The following is a 27,184-nucleotide window of genomic DNA, read 5'->3' as shown; positions in this document are numbered from 1 at the left end:
TAGAGGCATCACCCTGGTATAACCACGCAAAGCCAGCTGACGTAGGCCTACTTCGCTGGTCGTAAAGAGGTTAAAGGTTGCAGCAGCACAAGCAGTTACAAGGAGCTACCTCAGTCAGTGAAGGGCTGGAGGGAGCAGGACTTTTGAGCTAGACAGAGTGCCAAGAGTCAAGAGTTACTACAGTCCTGGATCTTCTGAGGTAACCAAGGAGTTAAAGTGGAAGTTTCAGCACAGTTCAGCAAAACAGTATTTTCAAGCGCCAGGAAGTGTTGGTAGGCATTCAGCTGGCGTCAGGACAGCGCTAACAGGCATTTTTCTACAAAGTGTCCCAGTTAAACCTAGTTGAGCCAGAGGAGTATCCCACTCATTCCCTTCTCCCACCCCCATCACAAAATAAGCAAAACAAACCAAAGATGCCAGAATGGTCTTTGTCTCAGCTCAACTTAAATGTGTTGGAAGTGTTACCGGTAACAATGGCAGACCCACATCAGGCCTAATGCCTGGAAATCCTGCTACAATTAGAAATCTTTTCTGGCCTATATCTTTTGATTTATTTGATCATGTACACTGATCAGCCATAACGTTATGACCACCATCCCTAATCTGTCGAAGCATGGTCTCTACTAGACCTCTGAAGGTTTGCTGTGGTATCTAGTACCAAGCTGTCAGTGGCAGATCCTGTGGGGCCTCCAAGGATTAGACTTCTTTTTCCAGCACACCCCACAGATGCTCGATAGGCCAAGTCACCACCTCAAACTCATTGTTGTGTTCAAACCATTTTTGGTATTCATCAGACCAGGCCCTTTCTCCCATTGCTCCATAGTCCAGTTCAGATACTCACATGCCCATTGTAAGCACTTTTTGCTTTGGACATAGGTCGGCATGGGCACACTAACCAGTCTGCAGCTGCACAGCCCCATACACCACAAACTGCAATGCACTGTGCATTCTGACATCTTTCTGTCGGAACCATCATTCACTTTTCAGCTGTTTGAGCTACAGTAGCTCTTTTTTTTAGTCGGAATACACAAGTCAGCCTTTGCTCCCCACGTGCGTCATTAACCCTTGGCCTCCCATGACTCTGTCACTGGTTCCTCAGTTTTCCTTCTTTGGACCACTTTTGGTAGGTTCTGACCACTCCCAACCGGGAACATCCCACAAGAGCTGCAGTTTTTGGAGATAAAAAAAGCAAGGGAATTTCCAGTCACTACTTACCAACCAGCCAGCGACCAACCAAATATTTTGTCTAACAGTATGCGTTAAAAGCAGGGGTTTAGTTGCACACATTTGAAAATACATGCGTAAGCTGCAGGCCACAGCAAGGCACCCTGATATCTGCAGACCCTAACTCTACCTATAAAGAGTCTCCACAATGGGAGCACATGCATTCTGATGAGATAGATGGAGGACAGGTGACTGGAGGTAGCCCACCCCTCCTTAAAGGCGCAGGGTCACACTGAACACCCAGCAGTTTTTGGAGATACTCTGACCCTGTCGTCTAGCCATTGCAATTTGGCCCTGGTGAAAGTCTCTCAAATGCTTATACTAGTCCATGTTTCTGCTTTCAACATATCAACTTCAGGGACAACATACTCTTGCTGCCTAATATATTACACCCACTTTCAGATGCAATTGTAACAAGGTAATCAATGTTTGTCACTTTTCCTGTCAGTGGTCTTAATGTTATAGCTGATTGGTGTATAGTACAATACATAAGTGCTACTTTCACTTTATCAACAAGGGATTATTCAGTCTAGTTGTACAGAGCATGCTATAGTGCTGCTTTCTCAGACATTGCTCTTTTCCAATTAAAATCCCATCTCCCACCCACACATTAGTCTTACCTCGGTGAGATGCCCCCCTCAGCACTCACATTGGTCTTTCCCTGTTACGTCCTACCTCCAGCACACACAGTGGCTTTTTTTCCAGTGAGATCCCCCCTTCAGCACACACCGTGATCTTTACCTAGTTACGTCATACCTCCAGCACACACCCTGATCTTTCCCCAGTAAGGTCCCACCTCCAGCACACAGTGATCTTTACCTAGTTACATCATACCTCCAGCACACACCCTGATCTTTCCCTATTAAGATACCACCTCCAGCACACACCCTGGTCTTTCCCCAGTAAGGTCCCACCTCCAGCACACACAGTGATCTTTACCTAGTTACATCATACCTCCAGCACACACCCTGATCTTTCCCTATTAAGATACCACCTCCAGCACACACCCTGGTCTTTCCCCAGTAAGGTCCCACCTCCAGCACACAGACATGGCTCTTTCCTGTGTGTCCTTTACAGTTCAGCAGTCATTTCTACCTACTCATTCTCTACTGTAGTCTCTGCAGAGGAAAGGCTTCTTATTGCATTTTATTAACTGTGTTGGAAGACGTGAGGAAGCTGTTGTCTATGTGAGATTAATGGTTTATGCACACAGAGCTTTTATAGGCATGTTGTATGTTTAGCCTAATTTCCAGATGTTTTCTGGGGACCTGAGTGTGCCCTGTACAGCCTGCTATATAAGTGAATGGCTGTAAACAGCCATGCCCTTGTAAACACTGATGCTTTTGTGACTTGGCTTTTACCCACACATTTGCGTCTGCCATATTTTTTAACTTGCAACATGTGAGATTAAACGCCAATACAAAGAAGCATCCCATTTACATTTACAAGAGCACGGCGACGTAAAGCCATTCACTTGTATGGCAGGCAGTACGCTACATGCGTAGCTCCCCAGGAGCTGTAAAGCGCTAGGAAATAATGCTAGGCAAATAATAGGCCTATAAAACCCCATGTGCATGAACCTATAGGAGTCTGTAGTGTAGGAATGTTTGTAGTGCAGGATTGTGCAAGTGTGGTATAATACTGTGGAGAAGTAGGATGGAGAGCCTGGCAACTTGTTCTTCCGATTATAATGCTTTATTGATACAGGTAGTGTGTACAAATTACAGTGACCTATGCGTTTCAGCTGTTGGTTTCGGCCAGTGATAGTTGTGACTAAAGCTGGATACACACTATACAATTTTATTTAGATTTTTTTCTTTAGATTTACCAAAAGCATATAATATGAGGTCAATCCTAAACACTTTCAATTTGTATGCAATCAGGCAGACCCTTGCACTACATAGTTGAAGGTAAATCTAACAACAATAGTTGTATAGTGTGTATCCAGCTTAAGGCTAACAGCTGAAATGCGTAGGCCGCTGTAATTTGTACACACTACCTGTACCAATAAAGCATTATATTTGGAAAAACAACTCGCCAGCTCCCCATCCTACATCTCCATGTTGTGCTTGGGTGCAAGGAAGACACAATGAGCTAGTGCACCATCTGCTTTCCTCTACGAGGAATCCATTGGAGCGTTGTCTTTTTCTCCCCACAAAGTGGTATAGTACTGTGCCCAGAAATCTCAAATCTTACTTGTCTTTTTATTTCATTTTTTAAGAGATGCTCTCTAAGGTTTATTCCTGTTTATGGGCATGCAGATTTTTCTTTAATTTTAACACTAGCATACAGTATGCTCTGGTGATCATATGAAAGGCTGACCCCGCCATTCAGAAATAAGCCTGAAAAGGGCATAGGACAGAGCAATTTTGTTCACTACATAAATCTGCAAAAAAATGCTTGCTAAAATCCTGTGGTTTGTACATCTCACCCAAAGGGCTTTTTATTTTTCTAATTAAAAGTGGAGTTAACCTTTAAGCCCAGCTAATATAATGTTCATAACGTTTGTGCAGCATATTGTTTTAAAGTAGAAGTGCACAGTGACTTTAATCGTACAAGTAATAGGATATTGATTTCTTGGTAGAGAACAAAACAATATTCTGTGTTATGTTACAATTTATAGTTGTAACAGCGAGCATATTGACTGCATTGACTCAGACTTGTAGGTAATGCTTTGAAAATGATGTTTTGAACACACAGTTTACAAGACGTAGCTGTCGAACGATACATCTAACTTCACAGTAGACACACTTAGGAATTCCTGAATGAGGCATTTAGTTCTGATTTATTGGGTGCTACTGATTCTAAGCAGACAGAACTCATTCTAATTTTGAGAGTACAGAACACTCAGTCAACACGGGGGAATTAATTTTGGCTCATTTGAAAGCATTTCATATTCTGGTGAAATGTAAAAATATTTTACAAACTATATGACATTTTTATTACACTTTTTTAACAGTTATAGAAAACGTATGCATTTAGGGCTCATCCACATGGTTGTAGAAAACGCTGCGTCAGATACATGCAATACATAGTTTTGTACACATCTGAATGCAGCACCAATGAAGCTTATGGGCTCATATGCTGCATCTTGCAGTGTAAACTTGTGCTTCATTTGGCTTATGCAAGTGCATCCAGACCACATATTTGGCAGTAATTACCTATGTATGCAAGTAAACATTCAACGTTACCACGTGTACTGGCATGCACCATTGGTGACACTATTGGTCTCTGCCACTGCTCAGGGCCAAATGAATAAGTCATCCATTCATTGACCATGGTGGAGGAGTTGCCATCTGATTAGTGCAAGACCCTATTGGGTCCACTCTGACAATCAAATTTTACACATACAGAAATGGCTCCTCCCACCAGCTGTCATGAGCAGACCGCAACACTGTAAAACTATTCTGACTCGGCCCCTGACATATCCCATCGGATCCGCTTTGATAGCCAGTCAGGGGAGCCATGTGGGAGTTGAACAAGCGGCACTTTCACTTTTAAGTGACAATGCATTATACCTGCGTAATGTTTGAACAGCATATTGTTGTCTTCATCAGAATCCCCTGTGACAAGGTGACAACACAGGAGCACAATTAGAAGGCAAGGACAGGACAAATTACATTAACATGTTAAAGCCCAGCCTCCTGCTCCCCCTACCCTCAACCCACACACACCTATTTTTTAAAATTCTGTACATACATATCTTTTTTTTTTATAGCTTCCCAGGATAAATGAACACCTAAAGTACAGGTACAGTTGTGCTCATAAGTTTACATACCCTGGCAGAATGTATGATTTCTTGGCCATTTTTCAGAGAATATGAATGATAACACAAAAACGTTTCTTTCACTCATGATTAGTGTTTGACTGAAGCCATTTATTATCAATCAACTGTGTTTACTCTTTTTAAATCATAATGACAACAGAAATTACCCAAATTACCCTGATCAAAAGTTTACATACCCTGGTGATTTTGGCCTGATAACATGTACACAAGTTGACACAAAGGGTCTTGAATGGCTATTAAAGGTAACCATCCTCACCTGTTATCTGTTTGCTTGTAATTAGTGTGTGTGTATAAAAAGTCAATGAGTTTCTGGACTCCTGACAGACCCTTGCATCTTTCATCCAGTACTGCACTGACGTTTCTGGATTCTGAGTCATGGGGAAAGCAAACGAATTTTCAAAGGATCTGCGGGAAAAGGTAGTTGAACTGTATAAGGGCTCATTCACACGGTCCGCCTCCGTAGGCGGATCCGTGTTGCTCAGCGGGGATCGATCCGCGATCCCCGCTGAGCCGGTGGATGACAGCTCCGTCTCCGCTTGCAGAGCGGAGAGGGAGGTGTCTCAGCCCCCGCTGCCCTCTATGGGGGATCAGATGAGAGCGGACCGCCTGTCCGCTCTCATCAGATCCGATCCGATTACTGAACGGATGGAAAAATAGGGTTTCCATCCGTCCAGATTTCACGGACAGGATCGGATACGGATGGCAGCGGGTGTCAGCGGAGGTGTCTCCGCTGACACCCGCTGCCCCATAGAGCTGCATGGAGGATCCGATCAGATCCGCCTAAAAAACTGACAGGCGGATCTGATTGGATCGCCCGTGTGAAAGAGCCCTAAAACAGGAAAGAGATATACAAATATATCCAAGGAATTGAGAATCCCAATCAGCAGTGTTCAAACTCTAATCAAGAAGTGGAAAAGGAGGGGTTCTTTTGAAACCAAACCACGGTCAGGTAGACCAACTAAGATTTCAGCTCCAACTGCCAGGAAAATTGTTCGGGATGCAAAGAAAAACCCACAAATAACTTCAGGTGAAATACAGGACTCTCTGAAAACATGTGGTGTGTCTGTTTCAAGATGCACAATAAGGAGGCATTTGAAGAAAGATGTGTTGCATGGTTGAGTCGCCAGAAGAAAGCCATTACTATGCAAATGCCACAAAGTATCCCGCTTGCGATGTGACAAAGGACCGAGAGAAGCCTCAAACCTTTTGGCACAAAGTCCTTTGGAGTGATGAGACCAAAATTTAGCTTTTTGGCCACAACCATAAACGCTACATTTGGAGAGTCAACAAGGTCTATGATGAAAGGTACACCTTTCCTACTGTGAAACACGGAGGTGGATCGCTGATGTTTTGGGGATGTGTGAGCTACAAAGGCACAGGAAATTTGGTCAGAATTGATGGCAAGATGAATGCAGTATGTTATCAAAAAATACTGGAGGAAAATTTGCATTCATCAGCCTGGAAGCTGCGCATGGGGCGTACTTAGACATTCCAACATGACAATGATCCTAAACACAAGGCCAAGTTTACCAGTCATTGGCTACAGCAGAATAAAGTGAAGGTTCTGGAGTGGCCATCTCAGTCTCCTGACCTCAATATCATTGAGCCACTCTGGGGAGATCTCAAACATGCAGTTCATGCAAGACAGCCCAAGAAATTACAGGAACTGGAGGCTTTTGCTAGGAAGAATGGGCAGATTTACCATCTGAGAAGATAAAGAGCCTCATCCACAAATACCACAAAAGACTTCAAGCTGTCATTGATTTTAAAGGGGGCAATACACGGTATTAAGAACTGCGGTATGTAAACTTTTGATCAGGGTCGATTGGGTGGTTTTTCTGTTGTCATTATGATTTAAAAAGAGTAAACACAGTTGATTAAGAGCCGGATCACACTGGGGCGACTTGTCAGACGACCTGGTCGCCTGACAAGTCGCCGTGGGTCGCCTGCCATAGATTAGCACAGGACCCGTTCTAATAGGAGCGACACAAGTCGCTCCGACTTAGAAAAAGGGTCCTGTACTACTTTGGGGCGACCTGGAGCGACCTGCATTGACTTTAATGATATGAAGTCCCTGCATGTCTCTCCGAGGTTGCGGTGCGCGCTGTGCACCGCGACTTCACAGGTCGCCCCGGCAAGTCGGGTCGCCTGTATGTGAACCGGCTCTGATAATAAAAGGCTTCAGCCAAACACTAACCATGAGTGAAAGAAAAGTTTTTGTGTTTATCATTCATATTCTCTGAAAAATGGCTAAGAAATCATAAATCCTGTCAGGGTATGTAAACTTATGAGCACAACTGTATACTCTTTTACACCTCTTTAATACAATTATAATTTTGAATGAATAAGTATCTTATAAAGTGCTGCTGTCCTAATCATCAATACCTCAAATATACTTTTAAATGACTGTGCAACACCCCCCCAAGGTAATATACTCCTTGAGTTTTCTACCCACCTGCCTACGAACTTGGCTCACATGGTCACTGCACCGTTGCTACAGGAAACTCCCCTAGCCATTCCCAGTCTGTGCTTTTAAGGACCATCCATTCTTACAATATGTAAAGGCTGTATGTAGGCTGTCAATCACTGGGTAGAATGATGGACACAGTCTCAAAGTACAACTAAAGTCTGTAAACAAGCCCTAAGTCCAGTTACCATGTAATGCCCAACCCTTATAAATTAAATACAACATTTCCTTTACCTTTCCTGACTGAGTCAAATCCTCTCTCTTTTGTGTCTCACATGCTCCCTCTTCCAGACACTGCAGCTTACAGTGGGAGGGATTCAGTTGTAGAGGCAGTGCTGTCAATCTACATAGCAGTGGGCAGGTCTAGGTGTGGTCAGATACTGATTTACACACCACCAGCATATAAAGCAGCAGTGCAACATTTTTCCTCCCACTGTAGTACAAGAAAGCACAGCCTACATGAAAGTGGCAACTCTGGACTCCAGAGCAGTGCGTCATTGTAGCCAAACCATCAGAAGAAGCTGTTTTAGGTTTAAATATTTTCTTGGGTGGCCATAGTTTTACTTGAAAGGATAATTGTATGAAAATACAGTTGTTCTTTAAAACACCTGGGGCTTTTTTTCACCATTACTAGCCATTATTTTAAATGGTAAAACTAGCCGGTACAACAGGCTGAACAATGGGTAAAGGGTTTAGAGCAATTTAAAAAACACTAAGCAGGTAAAGTAGTGTTAATCGACTGTGACAACTTAATTTAATCCTGTATGTTTCCTAATGGCAGGTGTTCCTGTCTGTCTTTTTTTCGTTTAAATGCCAGCCAGTCACGTGAGCGCAGATCGGCGCTCTGAAATTAGGTATGGACGGCATTTTTTTATAAAACACAAAGACAGAAGCACTTCCCATTAGGAAGCACACAGGATTATAGAAGACATTAAAAGTAATTTCAGCAGCAGCAGGAGAGGAGGGGGTGGGCACTGACCCAGGAGCAGACAGACAGGCAGGGAGGGGAGAGGACAGAGGAGGACAGGAGAGCTCCGGATGACGGAGGCTTGTAAACTGACCACGGTGTCAGGACTCGGCAGCTATGATAAACCGTGGTCACTTTACAAGGGGGAGGGCAGAACCAGGCAGGATCAGCCAGGTTTTTTAGGTGATACAGGGGGCCAAATTACACAGCACAAGCACTGTACTGTGTAACATGCTTTAAAGGAACAGGATCCAGTTTTTTGGGGGGTAACAGACACTTTAAATATGATTTCTATTTTTTACAGCTTTCTACACCACAGCTAAAAGAGGGACATCCAAGGAGGAAAGAGTGGTTGAGGAAATTGGTTCCAAAGGAGTGACAGTTGGGAGCTATGTAGATTGATAAGATTACCGTATTTACATTTACTAATCTCTTTTACAAAGAGTACTTCATATATTAAACAAAACATTGAAAAGGCCATGCATTCTCAATAATCCTTGAGCAAACTTTTATTTGAGTTGGTATCAATGAGTGGCCCAATTTAAAGATTTCTGGCCATGGCAGCTGCACTTGTTTCACTTATTTCTAGCTTCAGCAATCATTTAGGTGAAAGTTACAGCAGCCATGGCCGTGCATTATTTGCCGAGGGAACATCTTGTCTTTTGGATTTATCATGTAACTTGCTGATTGCAATTTTCACAGGATTACTGTATTTCTGATCCCAATGCACTCAAGTTTAATTTTTGTTAGCACAGTTTCCATTCAAGCAGCCAATTCAAGATGATTGCTGATGAGAAGGTTTTATAATGGCTAGATGTAGGGAATTGATTAGTAAGGAGGGATTTGATTAAAAAAAAGACAGGAAACTTTTTAACATAAGCACACAAAATATTTTAAGTGATTGAGTGATATAGACATTTGTTATTCTTTGCTCTTGGATGTTTTGTCACTTCTTGCCACAGATACAGGAAATATGTTGTACCTAAGAAAAAGGTGACCCCATATTTTACAATCTAATTGTACAGTCTCCTTTATTTCAGGTGTGTGTGTATATATATATATATATATATATATATAGCGCTGCCAACAATTTATGCAACTCTTTACATACTATACATTAACAACAGTCCCTGCCCTCAAGGAGCTTACAATCTAAGGTCCCTATCTCACATACATACATAGACACTGCTCAAAAAAATTAAAGGAACACTTTTTAATCAGAGTATAGCATCAAGCCAATTAGACTCCTGGGATACTGATCTGGTCAGTTAAGTAATAGAGGGGCTTGTAAATCAGTTTCAGCTGCTTTAGAAATAATGAAATGAATAGGTGTGCTAGATAGGCAACAATGAGACAACTTCCAAAACAGGAATGGTTTTACAAGTGGAGGTTTTTTCCTACTCCTCTTTTCTGATTGTTTTTCACTAGATTTGCATTTGGTTAGGGTCAGTGTCACTAATGGTAGCATGAGGCGATACCTGGGCCCTATAAAGGTTGCATAGGCAGTCCAACTCCTCCAGAATGGCACATTAATATGTGCCATTGCCAGAAGGTTTGCTGTGTCCCCCAACACAGTCTCAAGAGCATGTGGGAGATTCCAGGAGACAGGCAGTTTCTCTAGGAGAGCTGGTCTGGGCCATAGAAGGTCCTGCACCCATTAGCAGGACTAGTATCTGCTCCTTTGTGCAAGGAGGAACAGGTTGACCACTGCCAGAGCCCTACAAAATGACCTCCGGCAGGCCACTGACGTGAATCTCTCTGACCACATGTGACATACATGAAAGAGTCTGTGGAGAATCTTATGCTGCCTCTATATCATCGTTCAATATGACCGGTTTGGTTGTGGGCAAGTCTGGGGAGGCATATCTATGGAGGGATGCACAAACCTCTGCAGGCTAGACAATGGCACCCTGACTGCCATTAGGTATCTGGGTGAAATCCTCGAACCCTTTGTTAGACCCTATGCTGGTGCAGTGGGTCCTGGGTTCCTCTTGGTGCATGACAATGCCTGGCCTCAAGTGGTGAGAGTATGCAGCCAGTTCCTGGAGGATGAAGGAATTGATACCATCGAATGGCCCCCACGCTCGTCTGACCTAAATCCAATAGAACACCTCTCTGACTTTATTTCGGTCCATCCGACGCCACCAGGTTGCACCTCAGTCTGTTCAGGAGCTCAGTGATGCCCTGGTCCAGATCTGGAAGGAAATACCTTAGGACACAATCTGTCGTCCCATTAGGGGCATGCCCCAACCTTGTCAGGCATTCATACAAGCACGTGGGGGCCATACAAACTACTGAGTACCATTTTGAGTTGCTGCAATGACATTTCAGCAAAATAGACCAGTGTACTGCATCATTTTTTCACTTTGACTTTTGGGGTGTCTTGAATTCAGCCCTCTGTAGGTTGATAGTTTTCATTTCCATTTCCATCAAACGATGTGGCATCCTTTCATTCCTAAAACATTACCCAGTCCATATCTGTATAGATGTTCAGCATGATATTTTTCCCCATTGAGATCTGATGTGTTTTCAAAGTGTTGCTTTCATTTTTGTGAGCAGTGTACTAGGGCCAATTTAGACAAGAGCCAATAAACCTCTCGACATGTTTTTGTAGTGTGGGAAGAAAACGGCAGTACCTAGAGAAAATCCATGCATGCACAGGGAGAACATGCAGACTTCATGCAGGTAGTGTCAGGGATCCCAGTGCTGCAAAGCAGAAGTGCTAACTTTTAAGCAACTGTGCTGCCCACAATACTCTTATCAATGGCAACTGACCAACATATTTGCAACACAAAGGCTTGCCTGGTTAGATATACAGTAAGTGAATGGAATGTTCAGGTAGACCCTCACACCCAGATTTTAATGGTAAGAATTGCCCAATGCAGGGATTCCTAAACTACAGCCCTCCAGTTGTTCAGGAACTACAATTCCCATCATGCCTAGTCATGTATGTGAATGTCAGATTTTTACAATGCCTCATGGGATGTGTAGTTCTGCAACAGCTGCAGGGCTGTAGTTTGGGAGTCCCTAGCCTAATGTATATCTAAACTCAAGAAAAAAACATTAATATACTACATCTTACCAGATATGGTGGCTGCATGAGTTTTCTTTTTTTTTTCAACTCTGTACATTTTCTGCAAGTACTGAAAAATACATGTTTATGTTTTCATAAATGCTGTCTTTGTAACTTCCTATGCACTGAGCTGAAATCTTAAATAATTTTATCAAATTTCCCAGCTGTCTTCCTTGATCAAACACTGTTTTATCATGGATATGTGATAGTTTGTTTTTGGGGTTGTATTCGAGATGTGCAAAGAGAGATCACACATACTTATAAGTATGATATTTAATCAACAACAGATAACATATGTAATATTGTTAGAAAAATTAACAAGAAAACTTAACTGAAGATGCCTTTTCGCCACAGAGTCCCTCCTGCTTGCACGGCGTTGCACAGGTGATCAGACCAGACACATGCTCTAGAGACGAGACTGAAAAATCCAAGTCTTTAGCTGTGTTATATACAGACCTTGCATGTAAGAAAATGGCCAGCTCCCCTTGCAAGCCACATGACCTTTCAAGGACTTGGTCAGTTTGTAATGACATCTTTTGGTATGAAGCCCGCTAAGGAGACCAGGCTTTGGAGGCTTCTTAGATATTTTGAGACAACTTTAAAGTATAAGTTGACCTTTGGGAACATGTTTTTATGGTGGAACATATAACTTGTTCCCAATGCCGCAGCCTGATGCCCCCCTCCCTGTGGCAGCATTACGGGGAGAAGTTCCCTGTACTAGCTGTCACTTTTTAAATCCGCTCGGCCATGCAGGGCTTTGCCCATGCGGCTGCATCGTTCATTCACATAGCTCAGTGTGTGAATGAACTACAAATCCCGGCATGTTTTGTGGTTGTTGGCTTGTAGTTCTCAATGAACTACTATGGCACTATGGAAAGCCATGGTAGTTCTTTGCTTCTTCCTGTCGGATTGTATCTGCCTGCCTGTACAGGATGTATGGCACACAGTTACACTGGCAGATCTGTTGCCAGCCGGTGCCCGCATTACCTGCAAAAAAATGTGCATTTATTATTTTTTCTAAAAGGTGAACTTATCCTTTAAAAAGTAAATATGAAATGTTCTTTATCAAACACCTACCCCCATATAATTAAGATAAGTAGAGAGGAAGATGTTCTGTAGTCCCACCCTAGGGTGCCAATGCTGCACCTCCTTACAGCACAGTTATTGAGCGTTGCCACCCTGGGACATGAAGAGTTTAATGGCAGAATTAACCAGGTAAAAATGTATTATTTATTTTATTTCATGGTATGGGAAAAATTCCCCTAGGGTTGGGATTTTTTAGGCACAAAAATATAGAAAGATAAGATATATGCAAAAATAATAACTTATTATTTTTGCATATACAGTAAAACCTTGGTTTGAGAGTAACTTGGTTTAAGAGCGCTTTGCAAGACAAGCAAAATTTTCATATAAATTTTGACTTGATATACAAGCGATGTCTTGATATACAAGTAGCCTCAAGTCACAGCTGAGTATAAAAGAGAAGAGGGGCGCCTTTAAGTGTAGCAATGTGGTTAAATTTAATGAAGGTACAACATTTAGCAACTCACATGGTTGATGATTGCAACAGGCACATCTAAGGATGCAGGCATCAGGGGTAAAGCTGTCCACATAGACCGTCCTCCGCACCGCCATCTACGTCATCCCTTCCATGCTGCCCCTCGCTTTCAGATCACTTTACTGCAGGGTGGTCTTCCCGGTCAGGATTACAGACTGGCAGCCAGCGGTGCAGAACATAGTCTTTGTGGACAGCTTTGCCCCGGATGCCTGCATACTTAGATGTGCCTGTTTTATTCATCAACCATGTGAGTTGCTAAATGTTGCACCTTCATTAAATGTAACCATATTGCTACACTTAGAGGCGCCTCTCTTCTCTTTCATACTCTGTAGCTCCTGCTGGATTTTGCTTCTAATCCCCTTGTGGAAGCGGCTATTTGTGGATGGACATTTTATGGTTATATAACCTCTCGCAATGCTATAATCTTTTTATATGGACTATAAACTGAAGGATTTATGAATAAATGGTTGTGGAACGAATCATCTGAGTTTCCATTATTTCTTATGGGGAAATTCGCTTTGATGTAAGAGTGCTTTGGATTACAAGCATGTTTCCGGAACGAATTATGCTCGCAATCCAAGGTTTTACTGTATCTTATCTTTCTATATTTTTGTACCTAAAAAATCCCATCCCTAGGGGAATTTTTCCCATACCATTACTTCAATAGGGATGTGGCACGCACAATAGGAAAACTGGCCACGAGCAAAACCTTACTATTTATTATATTTCAGGTACTTATATAGTGCTGTCAATTTACGCAGTGCTTTTACATATACATTGTGCATTCACATCAGAATAAAGTTAAAAGAAGCCTTTAAAAGAAAGCAAATACATCTACTGCATCTAAGAAGTATTAATGGGCTGAAATATGTTACACTTTTGGTTTTTGGTTTAAATGTGCTCAGAAAACAAAAACTCAGTTTCCTGCAGTAAATGTTACTGTGCTCTCTTCTAGACGGCAAGTTTGGAGCATACATGCAAGTGAACATACAGAACGATGGCCCAGTCACTATACAATTGGAGCCTCCAGCATCGACAGCTGACCCAAAATATGTAAGTGAATGCCTGGAAAAAGTAATTTAAGGTCATATACACATAGGAGGGTTTATAGAGAAAAGCTCATTGATAAAAATGAATGCAGTGGACAAGAAAGGGGGGGGGGGGGGGGGTGTTGTCCTGAAAAAAAAAACCCTGTTTTAAAAGAAATACATAAGATGCTATTGCTGAATTCTCTTCTGACACATGCTTGGTGCACTTTAGAAGGAACTAAAATTGGATCCTTCAGCCCTATTGTAATATACAAGTTGGCTGTACCTTCTCTTGTCCCTAACCCTTCACGTGTAGTGGGAGAGATATGAAAGCTGCCATTGCTGATGTGTTTTTCGAAAATGTTAAACCCCTGGCTATTTGACTTTAAAAGCTTCAGAGTTGCTGATCTAGAACAAGCATGAAACAAGTGAAATCAAGTTTATCAGCACACTTGTTCCAGGTCCAAGACCTGGAAGTTTTCAGGGACTGAACTGCAATGACAGCCGGGCAACTATTGTTATCTGAAGGATACATCTGCAAAGGTATCCCCAATATTACCTCACTACAGGATACCTTTACATAGATACTGCTGATTTGGTGTTTTTAAGCTGCTACTGGTCCATGGTCCATCAATGTTTGTGCAGAGATCCTGAACTAAGGCACACAGAGCTCTATGGATATCTGGATAGGCTAGATGTTTAACCATTAAGGACCTATTTATAGAGGCTCAGAGGTCCTTGCAGCATTGAGAATGGTGTATGCTTATCCGGCTGGTAGGTACTCATGAGTAAAGATAGGCTCAGGTGTGTTCTGATCCTAGTCCCAACCCACCTGCACGATCCCATCAGGAAGCCCACACTGCTAATCGTAGGCAGTGAGGCAGTGAGCCACAGGGAGTGAGGCAGTGAGTATCTCCTGATCTGTGCAGCTGCGGCCCGGGAAATGTCTCAATGCCTGTTATTAGCGTTGTGCTGTGTTGGCTTCCTGGCAGGATCAGGCAGGTGGGTTGAAACTAGGGATGCACCGATCTGACTTTTTTGGTCTCAATCCCGATCTTTTGCTTTGTGAAATTGCCGATCCCGAGTCCGATCCGGAAGTACTGTTTTGTGAGCTTATAACAAAATAATACTTCCAGATCGGTATCGGCAGATACCTTATAACAATTTTGCATTCAAAATCTAAAATGTCATGGGTTTAGTCTTTAAGAGGTTAAACTTCCCTCCTCCGGCAGACAGAACGAAAAGATACATTGTAATCATTGTTTACTTAACTGGGAGAGTTGAAAGGCATTTGCAGGAGGCTCTTTTTTTTTTCTTTGACAGCTGTTCTCTGCTCCTTCACAAGCTATAAAGAGCAAAACCGGATCGGCTCGTGGATCTGTTAATTTTACCGATCCCCGATCCAGCTATTTTGCCCGTATCTGGGCCGGTATCCGATCCGAATATTGGATCGGTGCATCCCTAGTTGAAACTAAGATCCCGAATACGCCTGAGCCCATCTTTACTCATGAGTGACAGGTGTTTGGTACAGCCACCTTTACAAATCAATTACAGGCTGCGGTTGTATGCATATCACCACGCATCATTGTTTGAATGTGTACAGGGAGGGATGTGTGCCTCTGGATGCAGATGTTTTGTGTCTATGATCAGAGGCGTAACTAGAACCTTCAGGGCCCTGATGCAAGAAACCATGAAGGGCCCCCCAGACCCCTGGCCGGGGCCCTTACCTTCAAGCCCAGGGCTCTTCCCACTAATCCTGGGGCTCTTTACACTCGTTGCATGGCCTTTTATTACGGTCCCGCAGCAGGATTCTTTCACAAGTTCTGCAGTGGGCCCCCTTCCTGCAATCTTGGGGCCTCCCCACAGTGGTGCAGTGCCAGGGTCCGGTCGCAAGTGTGACCTTTGCAATCCTGGAAGTTTACCCACTGGTTTGCTACCGGGCCCCCTGGAGCATGGGGCCCGGTAGCGATTGCAACCCCTGCAACCCCTGTAGTTACGCCCCTGTCTATGATCATTCATTTATCCCTGTAGGCATTTAAATGCTTGGATGTGCAGTTACCAGCGTAGAGCTGCAGCCTATCATTGATTTGTACAAGCAGCTGTATGCAACACCTGTCACTCCCAGGCACCTCCTGGCCATGCATAAAAACTCCTTCTTCACGCTGCATGGACCTCTGGAACTGTGTTAATGAGCCCTAAAGCAGGTGAAAGAGCAATAACAGGGTCTGTGTCAACAGGTTATGAGCTCGTTGTTAGATACAGTCAGCGCTCAAGTGGGAAAAAAACGATACAATCATGCTGAGTGAAATTTTGGAATATGTCCTTTACTGGTAAAAGTTTTTCTTTCTGTAATTGCAATAAACAGTATTCACGGCTTTTCTGCTTTCTAATGCACAGTATCCATAGCTTTGCTATGTTCTAAAACACAACTTTGCTACTTTTTAATACACAGCATCCATGGCTTTTCTACTTTCTAAAACACAGCATCCGACAGCTTTGCTACTTTTTAATTCACAGCATCCTTTGCTTTAGAATGCAAAGAATCCACGGTTTTGTTACTTCCTAATATGAAGTATCCACAGCTTTGTTGCTTCCACCGGACATCTTCTACAAACAGTCATCATTTGACAACTTCAAATAACATTAATTAAAAATAGTTAATCTGGTACTCACAAATGTTCTTTATTGACTAGATATATCTCATAAAATGCCCTCACTAAATCAACACAACTGTTGTGTGGTGTCACAAAACTGTATAGAGCTACATACAGTAAAGTTACACACAGTTTGACAACACCACAAAACAGTTGTAACCAACGTGCATGGAGTGAGTGCAAATGTGAGATGGCACATTCTGCTTGCCGAAGGAATGTGTTAAAGTGGAAGTTCAGCCAAAAACAAACTAACTCTAAATCTACTGGCATTCACGTTCTAAGACTAATCTGTTTAAAGCGGAGTTCCACCCAAAAGTGGAACTTCCGCTCATTTGCTTCCTCCCCCTCTCCGGTGCCACATTTGGCACCTTGCAGGGGGGAGGGGGGAACGGGTACCTGTTTTTGACAGGTAACCTTCCCCACTTCCGGGAGATGGTTCCCTTCCCTTCCCCCGCCACGAGCCAATCCAAATGCGCAGGGCTCGTTGCGCAAGCGCATTAGGGACCCGCCTGTGAAGCCACAAGGCTTTGCTGCAGGGTTCCTTCACAGGCAATGGCGGCAGCAGCACCCGACAGCCGATGAAAACATAAGCTGCGGTGCCGACATCGCTGCACTCCAGGACAGGTAAGTGTCCTAATATTAAAAGTCAGCAGCTACTGTATGTGTATCTGCTGACTTTTAATTTTTGGAGGGGGAGGGGATGAGGCTGGAACTCTGCTTTAACCCTGTAAAGCAAAAATTGCAGTATATACCTTTTCTGAATCCGATCCGGTCCAATCTCCAGCAGTGGATGCTGTGTGCAGGAGATAGCCAACAACGGCTGGGAAGTGACGTCACCCTTAGACTTACTATGGGGCTTCCATTGTGGGCTGCCTCTTCTGCACATGCCTATACAGAGAAGCCGATGCTGACTGCTCAGCGTGGAACCAGACCAAAGCGGCTGCGGAAAAGGTATGTATATCTATTTTTTTGCTTTACAGTGCTAGATAGATTAGTCTTAGAATGTGGCTGTCAGTAGATTTAGAGTTAGTTTTTGTCCGAGAGTCTACTTTAAAAGATTTAATGCAGAATGAAAAAAATATTTAGTCATTCATGTGGAGTATATTTTTAGGAGAATGTATTTAAGCCGTGGATGTTCCATTATGTATAGGTAATCAAAGGTTAACTGTACTCTATTGCGAGTTATGCACCTAAGCTTGACAATAGTATGTAATTGAAGGCAGTAGTGGCTTGGTTATTTAAAGACCACGCACATGTGAGCAACAGCTCTGGTGAAGAGGGTTCGCTCTTGAAACAGTGTTACTCTCTAATAGGATCGCTACAGGGAATTGTTTTTTACAGATGAGTGTTGAGCAGGTCTCTTCCTGGATGCTCTTTCTGCAATACATACAGTACATTTTTTTTTTTTTTTTTGAACGGAGTAGTGTCAGCCCTGCCCAGTTTGCTTTTGCTAGGTACTCAGATCCACCTACTCTCCTATCTCCACAACATAATCTTTAATCATTCTAAAGTCCCAATATAACATCTAGAAAAGCTAATTCCTCTCCTTGAAATGTGCACAGGACAGCTCTGAATTTCTGACATGTTCAGCTGGTATTGTTTTGCTCTTATCAAACAAATATAACAAAATGCATCCTATCATATATTATAATGACACAAAGGGAGCAAAGAAGATGTTTGTTGTTAGGGTTTACATACACTTTAACAGATGGATTTTATTGATGTTTTCTTAGGGTGTTTTCACACTTGGTGCGATTGCCTGGTCCGAACCCGAGTTCGATTGCCCCCCCCCCCCGGCCCCCGATGGACTGTGTTCACATTTTATTTTTGTATCCGAACCGCGGTATGCTGGTGTCTTCAAGCTGCAGCCAGCGCGTACTTGTGTTGCTTGGCAACCGCTGTAAACGAGAAGGTGCAGAAATGGATAGAATTGCTCGCTTTGGTACGATTGCGTTCTCATCAGCAGCGAACCATACTGGAGTTCACATGAAATGTACCCCAGACCACCCTTTTTAAGTGGACTCGGGTACAGTTCGCGGGTGCGCACCCGAGTTCAAAGACAGTGTTCACATCATCAAAAAGAACCAAATTCTGAGGTCAATCGAACCCGGTGCGCACCAAAAGTGCTAGTGTGAAAACGCCCTTAAACTCTTTTAATACTACAAATATATTTAAAATTTGTCAACTTTACAGTCAGTAAAAGCAACTTACACAACCCTCCATGTTTTTCTGGGCTTACTTAACCCAGCTGTGGTCTTTCTGTCCCATCCCTTCTTATACTGCATCCACACCCAGCACGCATCTGCACAGATGTAAACCAAGGGCTTGTTTACACATGAGGTTTGACGACGGATGAGCCACGGTTTAACCACCCACATCTGCTCCCCATTTAGCTGCAGAGACAGCAGCCAGTGTCATGCACATGCTGTGGCCACAGCAAGAAGTATATTCCCAGGTAAATGGGGCTGTAATGTAATCACTCTACAACTGTGTGCATTATGGCCACCTATCATAGCATTATGACCACCCACCTACTATTGAGTAGGCCCCCCTTTGGCCACAAACAGCCCTGAGCTGCAAAGGCATTGACCTTTCTAGACACACTGCTTCCAACAGCCTGGCTTCCTCCCATATGCCATCCTGGTGCCAGGACCATGTAAGCAACACACATGCACACGGTCATCAGGCCACCTTCTTCTAATGCTACTGTAGTCCAGTTCTGATGCTTACGTGCCCATTGTAAGTGCTTTTGGCTGTGGCTATGGGTGCCCTGACAAGTTTTTGGCTATGCAGCCACATACACAACAAACTGCAATGCACTGTGTGTTCTGACACCTTTTTATCAGAACCAACATTACCTTTTTCAGCAATTTGAGCTACAGTAGCGCTTCTATTGGATGAGACTACACAGGCCTGCCTTTGCTCCCCACGTGCATCAGTGAGCCTTGGCTGCCAATGATCCTGCCAGTTTTCCTTCCTTGGACCGCTTTTGGTAGGTTCCGGCCACTGTAGACCCAGGGACATCCCACAAGAGCTGCAGTTTTGAAGTTTTTCTGACCCAGTCGTCTAGCCATTACAATTTGGCCCTTGTCAATGTCATTCAAATCCTTACACTTCATTTTTTTTTCTGCTTTCAACACCTCAACTACAGGGACAATGTGTTCACTTGCTGCCTAATTTATCCTACCCACTTTCAGCAGCCATTGTAACAAGATAATCCATGTTGGCCCGGTTTCACATTGCTATGCTTTAACCGCTTGCCGACTGCGCACAGTATATTTACTGCGGCAGTCGGCCCCGGCCAGGCAGAGTGACGTAGGTCTACGTCGCTCGCCTGTCACTCCTTCCAGAGCCAATAGCGGGCGGGCGCGCGCCCGCTGAGGCGCGCGCCCGCCTCGGCTCGTTCACGGAGGAGTGCGGGAGTGTGACTGGCGGACCCGATGTCCGCCGGTCACACTACGATCGCCGGTACAGCGGGAGAAAGACAGAGCGGCTTGTGTAAACAAGCCGCCTGTCAGTTCTCCCTGTGTAAAAGTGAAGATCAAACAGTTCTACTATGTAGAACTGTTGATCTTTGTTTTTACACTAGTAGACCTGTCCCTGCACAGTTAGAATCACGCCCCTAGGACACACTTAACCCCTCCCTGTCCAATACTGTTAACCCCTTCCCTGCCAGTGTCATTTTTGCAGTAACAGTGCATATATATAGCACTGATTACTGCAGTAATGTCACTGGTACCCCCAAAAGTGTCAAAAATGTCAGTCAAGGGTCCGATCTGTCCGCCGCAATGTCGCAGTACCGCAAAAAAAATCGCAGATCGCCGCCATTACTCGTTAAAAAAAAAACCACCAAAAATGACAAAAATCTTTCCCTTTGTTAGTAAACGCGATAACTTTTGCGCAAACCAATCAAAATACGCTTTTTGCGATTTTTTTTTACCAAACATAGGTAGCGTAAAACAAATTGGCCGAAAATTTTAAAAAATTTTGATTTTTACATTTTTTTGGGGGGGAATTTCATATAAAAAAAAGTGAAAAATATTGTTGTTTTTGCAAAAATTATGCTCTTTTTTTGTTTATAGCGCGTGATCAAAAAATCGCACAGGTGATCAAATACCACCAAAAGAAAGCTCTGTTTGTGGGAAAAAAAGGACGTGAAATTCGTTTAGGTACAGCGTCGCACGACCGCGCGATTGTCCGTTAAAGTCACGCAGTAAAAAATCGCAAAATAACCCCTGGTCTTTTAGCAGGAAAATCCTCCGGTGGTAAAGTGGTTAAAAAGCGATATTTGATTTTAAAAAACGCATAGAGGATTTTAAATGTGTTGTGTTAAAATTGAATGCAATGCATATGCAGTGAATAGATGGTTGTTAAGGACAACGGTGGGTGCTAGGTCCTTAACAACGAGCTATTCACTAGTTGTTAGGGATTCTGGCGGGTGCCAGGTATGCTATTCACTGGTTGTTAAGTAGCTGTAACCCGACCTTAAGTTTTTCTATTTGTGTTGGTATATACTGTATATAGATTCAAAAAATTTTATTGGCCATCTTGGAACATTTTCCATCTCTATAATATTTTACCAAATTTTATTTTAATTTGCTACTAAACCTATGGTTCTATGTCTATAACAGTATTCTATAACTAGTCCTCTTTTAGTCACTTTTACTTATTAAGACTCTTTCCATATTTATTTCCAATACATAAACTGTATATTTAACGAGATAGCTTCTTGATATATCAGGTATTCTGGTTTCATTGGAAGTCAGATTTGGTTGTGGTGTTTTTAAAGTGTGCAGTGTGCGCGCTTGTGGTTTGAACAGTTTGTTTGTTTCAAGTAAAACACATTTTCAGGAAGTGCAGAGGGAATGAACTTTCATGTTTAGATTGTTCATGAAGTGGTTAGACAGGATTGTCCATAGCTGTTCTGATTCCACCAGGGGGCAGTAGTGGTGCATAAGAGTTTTACATTTTCAATTTTTTTTGGGCTTCAGTTTTCTGTACTGTATTTGAAATAATCAAGAACTTTTTGTAATTAGTTTTCTTAGTTGTTGTGTCTTTTTCGACAAGATTTTGAAGGTACTGTGGCTTTTTTAACTAAATTATTAATTGGCTTTTTAATCTGTGTATTAAAAAAAGAATACCTTGTATCATGAACTGAAGCACACTCCTATCCAATTCTTATCAAATGCCTTGTGCATGAAAAGGAAAGCATAATGGCATAAATTAGGATGCTACAATGAATTACTTTGTTTTGATTGGGTATAAGAGATTTGCTGTGACTATTTAAAGATTGGTTTGAAGTTTCTTTTTTAACTATTTGAAAATGAGCCTGTTTGGTCTCTCAAAGCATTGCACATTTTTATTGAGGACTTTAACATGTTATCCTGCCTAAATAGGCCACTGCCATTTAGGAATACAGTTTCCATGAAGGGATGTGCGTGGTAAGCAACAACGTTTAGGTAAATGGTATATTTTCAAGTAACATCCACAGGAATGGCAGGACCACCAGCAGAACATTGCCCAAAGCATCACACTGCCTTCTTCCCATACTGCATCCTAGTACCATCTCTTCCCAGGTAAGCAATGCACACACACCCGGCTATCCATGGTATGTAAAACAATACCTGATTCTTTAGACCAGGCCACCACCTTTCACCTCCATGGCCAGTTATGATGCGCATGTGCCCATTGTAGGCACTTTTGGCTGTAGAAACAGGCCAACATGGGCACCCTGACCGGTCTGTGGCTATGCAGCCTCATATACCGAAAACTTTGATGCTAATTTTTTTTCTGCTTTTGACACATAAACTTCAGGGACAACATCTATATGTGTGTGTATAACAATGATGTTGGATGATCTTGATGATATTTGCATCAAGCACACATGTATGCATAGATGGTGCATAGGGTGGGTAACACCACTAAAAAGCAATGGGGAATGATGGTGCATAAGTCCCAAAGTAGTTCATATAAAATGTACAGCAGCACTTGGAAGGCAGCTCCTTAGAGACATGAAGGAATCTCTTCAGTAATGAGAAAGACAACAAAAGGGCGCCAATCTGGATACAGCATTAAAAACATTGTAAATGTAATAAAACAAGTGGCAACTCATATCTAAGAAGGATACATGCACATGTGGCAAAACAGATCAGTGTTGCCAATGCGTCCTAGATGTATCAGGGATCCTAAGAATCCACCACTCCAGATCATGCACAAAACCACTATATTTCCAGAGCTGGAAGCCGCAACAAATTGATGTCCTAAGGCAGTAACGTAGATCGCACCAGAGAAGCCAAGTGCTGAACTCCCTGAAGGAAAGTGTGTGGTCAAGGGCTGTTGAAAGAAGACCTCTCAGGTCGACATCTGGCCCTTGATAGTACTCAAGGCCAGTTTCTGCTCAACCCCCCGTTGAAGGAAGGCCATCTAGAAAAGCTAATTCCTCTCCTTGAAATGTGCAGAGGACAGCTCTGAATTTCTGACATGTTCAGCTGGTATTGTTTTGCTCTTATCAAACAAATATAACAAAATGCATCCTATCATATATTGTAATGACACAAAGGGAGCAAACGAGAAGTTTGTTGTTAGGGTTTACATATACTTTAACCAATGGATTTTATTGTTTTTTTCTTAAACTCTTTAAGTACTACATTATTTAATATTTGTCAACTTTACAGTCAGGAAAAGCAACTTACTCAACCCTCCATGTTTTTCTACGCTTACTTAACCCAGCTGTGGTCTTTCTCTCCCATCTCTTCTTATACTGAATCCACACCCAGCACGCATCTGCACAGATGTAAACCAAGGGCTTGTTCACACATGAGGTTTGACGACGGATGAGCCATAGTTTAGCCACCCACATCTGCTCCCTCTTTAGCTCCAGAGACAGCAGCCAGTGTCATGCACATGCTGTGGCCACAGCAAGTAGTATACTCCCCGGTAAATGGGGCTGTAATGTAACCACCAGATTTGAGCCACTGAAAAAGAACGAAGATGAACCCCAAGAGACACACCACGCAATGTACGTCTTCCACGTACGATTGTAGATCTTCCTAGAAATAGATTTCCTCACTTTTAACATCGTTGGAATCACCGACTCCTTCCTCTATCCATCAGCAAACCTCTATCCATCAGCACCTGGCGTGCATCTGTGGTAACCACTGTCCAATACAAGGGGAGGAAGGAATTTCCCAGCCGAAGCACCGGAGAACGAAGCCACCATATCAGGGACTCTTACGTTCTCTGGCTCAGCTGGATCTGATTGTCCAGAGACTGCTGAGTCTTTTCCCATTTGGGACCTTGTATGGAACTTTGTAAACAGAATCGCCTCGAAGGTAGTCCACAGGGATGACCATCTGATGGACAGCAGGAGACGAATTACAGCCTGCTGTTTCTGGAGTTTGTCCAGAGGAAGGAGTACTCTGGCTAAGACTGAGTCCAGAGTCAGACCCAGATAGTCCAGCTTTGTGAACGGAAACCAACTGGTCCACCATCTCAGCAAAGGCAGAGGGGAGCTGCTCCCCCTCCAGGTCAAAAGCTTAGCCCACTCGGTCAGAGTTTGCGACACCAGTGCAATGGTAAATACCGGCCTCAGTGCCGAACCAGCTAATGTGTAAATATTGCGGGCCACAGCCTCCGCCTTCCGGTCAGCCGGATCCTAAAAGGCCAGGGACTCTTCAACCGGAATCATGGTTACTTTGTTCAATCTGGAGACCAAAGGGTCCACCACCGGTGGAACAGTCCACTTTTTAAGAATGGACTCCTCAATGGGGTAACGCATAGCAAATCGTGTAGGGACCACTAGGGGACGTTTTGGCTGTTCACACTTTTTAGCAACAATTCTGTCAAAATAGGCGGGGAAAGGAAACGCCTTTGCAGCTCTGGATGGCTTATGAGTGCCAAAGGGAACTGACGCCTCTGTTGCAACTTCAGCTGCGTCCTCCATTTTTAAGGTTTCACGCACAGATACAATCAGTGCATCCACCAGCGTCTTTTCGTGCGCGGTTGCAGAAGTGAAGGAATCATCTGAGAACTGTCCCACGTCTGCTGCGGCCGAATCAGATACAGGATCTGAGGAGGCAGGGGAAGGCAGGGGGCGCTTTTTGCTAGTCTTTCGCCAAAAACCAGCTCCACCCGGGACACAAAGGACTCCAGGACTGCCGGTAATGCATTGATGGATGCTTGGGACCCGGAGGGCCCCGCAGCCCCTGAGAGGGGATCAGATGGGGAAATGAGCTCCAAAGACTCCATTAGTCAAAAGGGGGACCCCACAAGAAAAGGTGTAAAAACACTACTAAGTGACATCCCCACTGCTATGGCAGCACCACTCGGTCGCCAGTAACAAAGCAACTAATCGATCCTCAGCAGAGAGGGGGAGGACCCCACCAGACTCACCACCCAGCAGAAACAGGCACCTGCAGCCACCAGGATAATCTGCACTCCGTGTGTGGCGATCAGGAAGTGAAAAGATCCAGGAGTTAGCACCAGGGGATGAGGAGGTGTTCCCCTGCCAAAATCACCACCCACAGGGCTCCACTGTCATGGCCGCTGCTATTTTTAATGGCAAACCATCGCAAAATGGCCACCGGACTACACAAGTTGGCAGCCATGCATTGAGCACACAGGCTACAGCAAAATGGCGGCAACACGAGGCTCCCAAGAGGCCCCCCCCCCACAGCTGAGCGCCCAGTCACTAACTGAGCACCCCCCATGCCCCCATCACCAGCACAGCACCCTGCCCCCACCCCAGGCGGTGGACCAGGCCACCCCACAGCTCCAGCATCAGTAAAGGAGGGGGGGGGGGGCGATATGGCCCACATGGACCAGCAGACCGATGAGGGGGTGCCTAACGGAAAGGAGGGGAACCCAGGGGTCCAACCGTTCCATGGAGGGGCTCATGTCCACCCCAAAACCCTCTAGGGGGAGAGAGGAGATAGTCACTTACCATACCAGGAATCAGGTGGGCACCGCTCCAGACAGAACCTCCTCTCTATCGTAATGGGGGGGCTGTTGGCCAGGAGGAACGCCGTGACTCGGGCCGAGACCCAGTCGTATGCGACCTCACAAGGCGTTTAACTCGCAGGCAAGCCCCTTTCCAGTGGGGCCATGTCATGGCTCGACCTAGCGCACGGGCTGAGGTCAGCACACGCTCGCTGGCCAGACTGGGGTGACCACTGGATCTAAATTATCCATCCCGTCGCCCAGTCCAGCAGTTAATTGTAGATATCACAGGAAAAAATCCAGAAGGAAAAAATGTTCTATCTAAAAAATGTTGCCAGGACCAAAGATCCCAGCCAGGACCAAAGATCCCTGCAAGGAACTAGGTCCTTACTTCTGATTAGGCAGGGAAAAGAAAACTGAGTACCTATAGCAGAGAGAGGGAGTAAACCCCCTGGGACTGCCCATAGGCGTAGCCAGAATTTTTCTGCCTTACTCCTTTAGGGGGCAGTATAACCCAATGGTTAAGAAGATCAGAAGCTGTGTCTGTCAATGAATGAAAGAGAAATATAATTTTAATCAACAGATTTAGACCATATTTTGTGGTAAATAAAAGTTAGTGCACAATTATGTACACGTTGTATTGGATAAATTTACAGGAAAATTAATTTATCTCAAAATGTATCTATGTTTTCTACCTTTATCAAATACCCATCTTTCCCCTAAAAAAGGATGTATTATATGTTGTAGTAGACTGCAAAACCTAAAACATATAATGTGCAGACATAGCTGAAATGAAAAAGTTGCTCTGGGACTCTAGGGGATTTTGGAAGAAAAGGCCCATTGACTTAATTGGTAATAAAGAGCTTTATAGTTTGACCATTCTAGTAAATGGGTCTTTGGTGCAAATCTCTCTTTACGTTAAAAAAAGTTAATAGAATAAATATGCCCAGATACTGTGTTTAAATGAATTACTGGAAAATATTGAAGTGATATGCAAATAGAAATAATTATGCAGTACTCATTAAAACGGAACTAAACTGTATCTGAGCACCACAAACTGAAAATGCTATTTCATTTATTTTTAGTATTCAAAGAAAAAAGTCACCCATGCGTTTGAAACCCCCATTGCATGCAGAATTTTTTTTCTAGTATTCTTCCTGCAGGTTTGTTATGATCTTGACAACAAAAATAAAATTATTTTTTGGAAATTAAATAAATGTATATTATCTATATTATATTATTGTATATATTATTTATTTTCTATATTATAATAATATATTCACTGCTCAAAAAAATGAAGGGAACACTATGAAAACATATCAGATCTCAATGGAGAAAAATATTATGCTGGATATGTATACTGATATGGACTGGGTAATGTGTTAGGAACGAAAGGATGTCACATCATTTGATGGAAATTAAAATATCAGCCTACAGAGGGCTGAAGGCAAAGACACCCCGAAAATCAAAGTGAAAAAATTATGCAGCA

The 27,184-nt window shown here is 43.4% G+C and overlaps 1 protein-coding gene across 1 annotated transcript in view; it reads left to right on the top strand.

Moving 5' to 3' along the window:
- Window positions 1–27,184, top strand: part of DTD1 (D-aminoacyl-tRNA deacylase 1) — a 300,677-nt gene that overhangs the window by 36,938 nt on the left and 236,555 nt on the right. Inside the window, exon 4 of the mRNA XM_082249574.1 lies at window positions 14,032–14,129. Within this exon, the coding sequence (XP_082105700.1) occupies window positions 14,032–14,129 (98 nt within the window). The remainder of the gene's footprint in view (window positions 1–14,031; window positions 14,130–27,184) is intronic.

The sequence above is a fragment of the Pelophylax lessonae genome (genome assembly GCF_965119305.1).
Source record: "Pelophylax lessonae genome assembly, chromosome: 3".
NCBI classification, from domain to species: Eukaryota; Metazoa; Chordata; class Amphibia; order Anura; family Ranidae; genus Pelophylax; species Pelophylax lessonae.
Note: the sequence above shows the minus strand (reverse complement) of the source record. Positions and strands in the feature narration are given on the sequence as shown.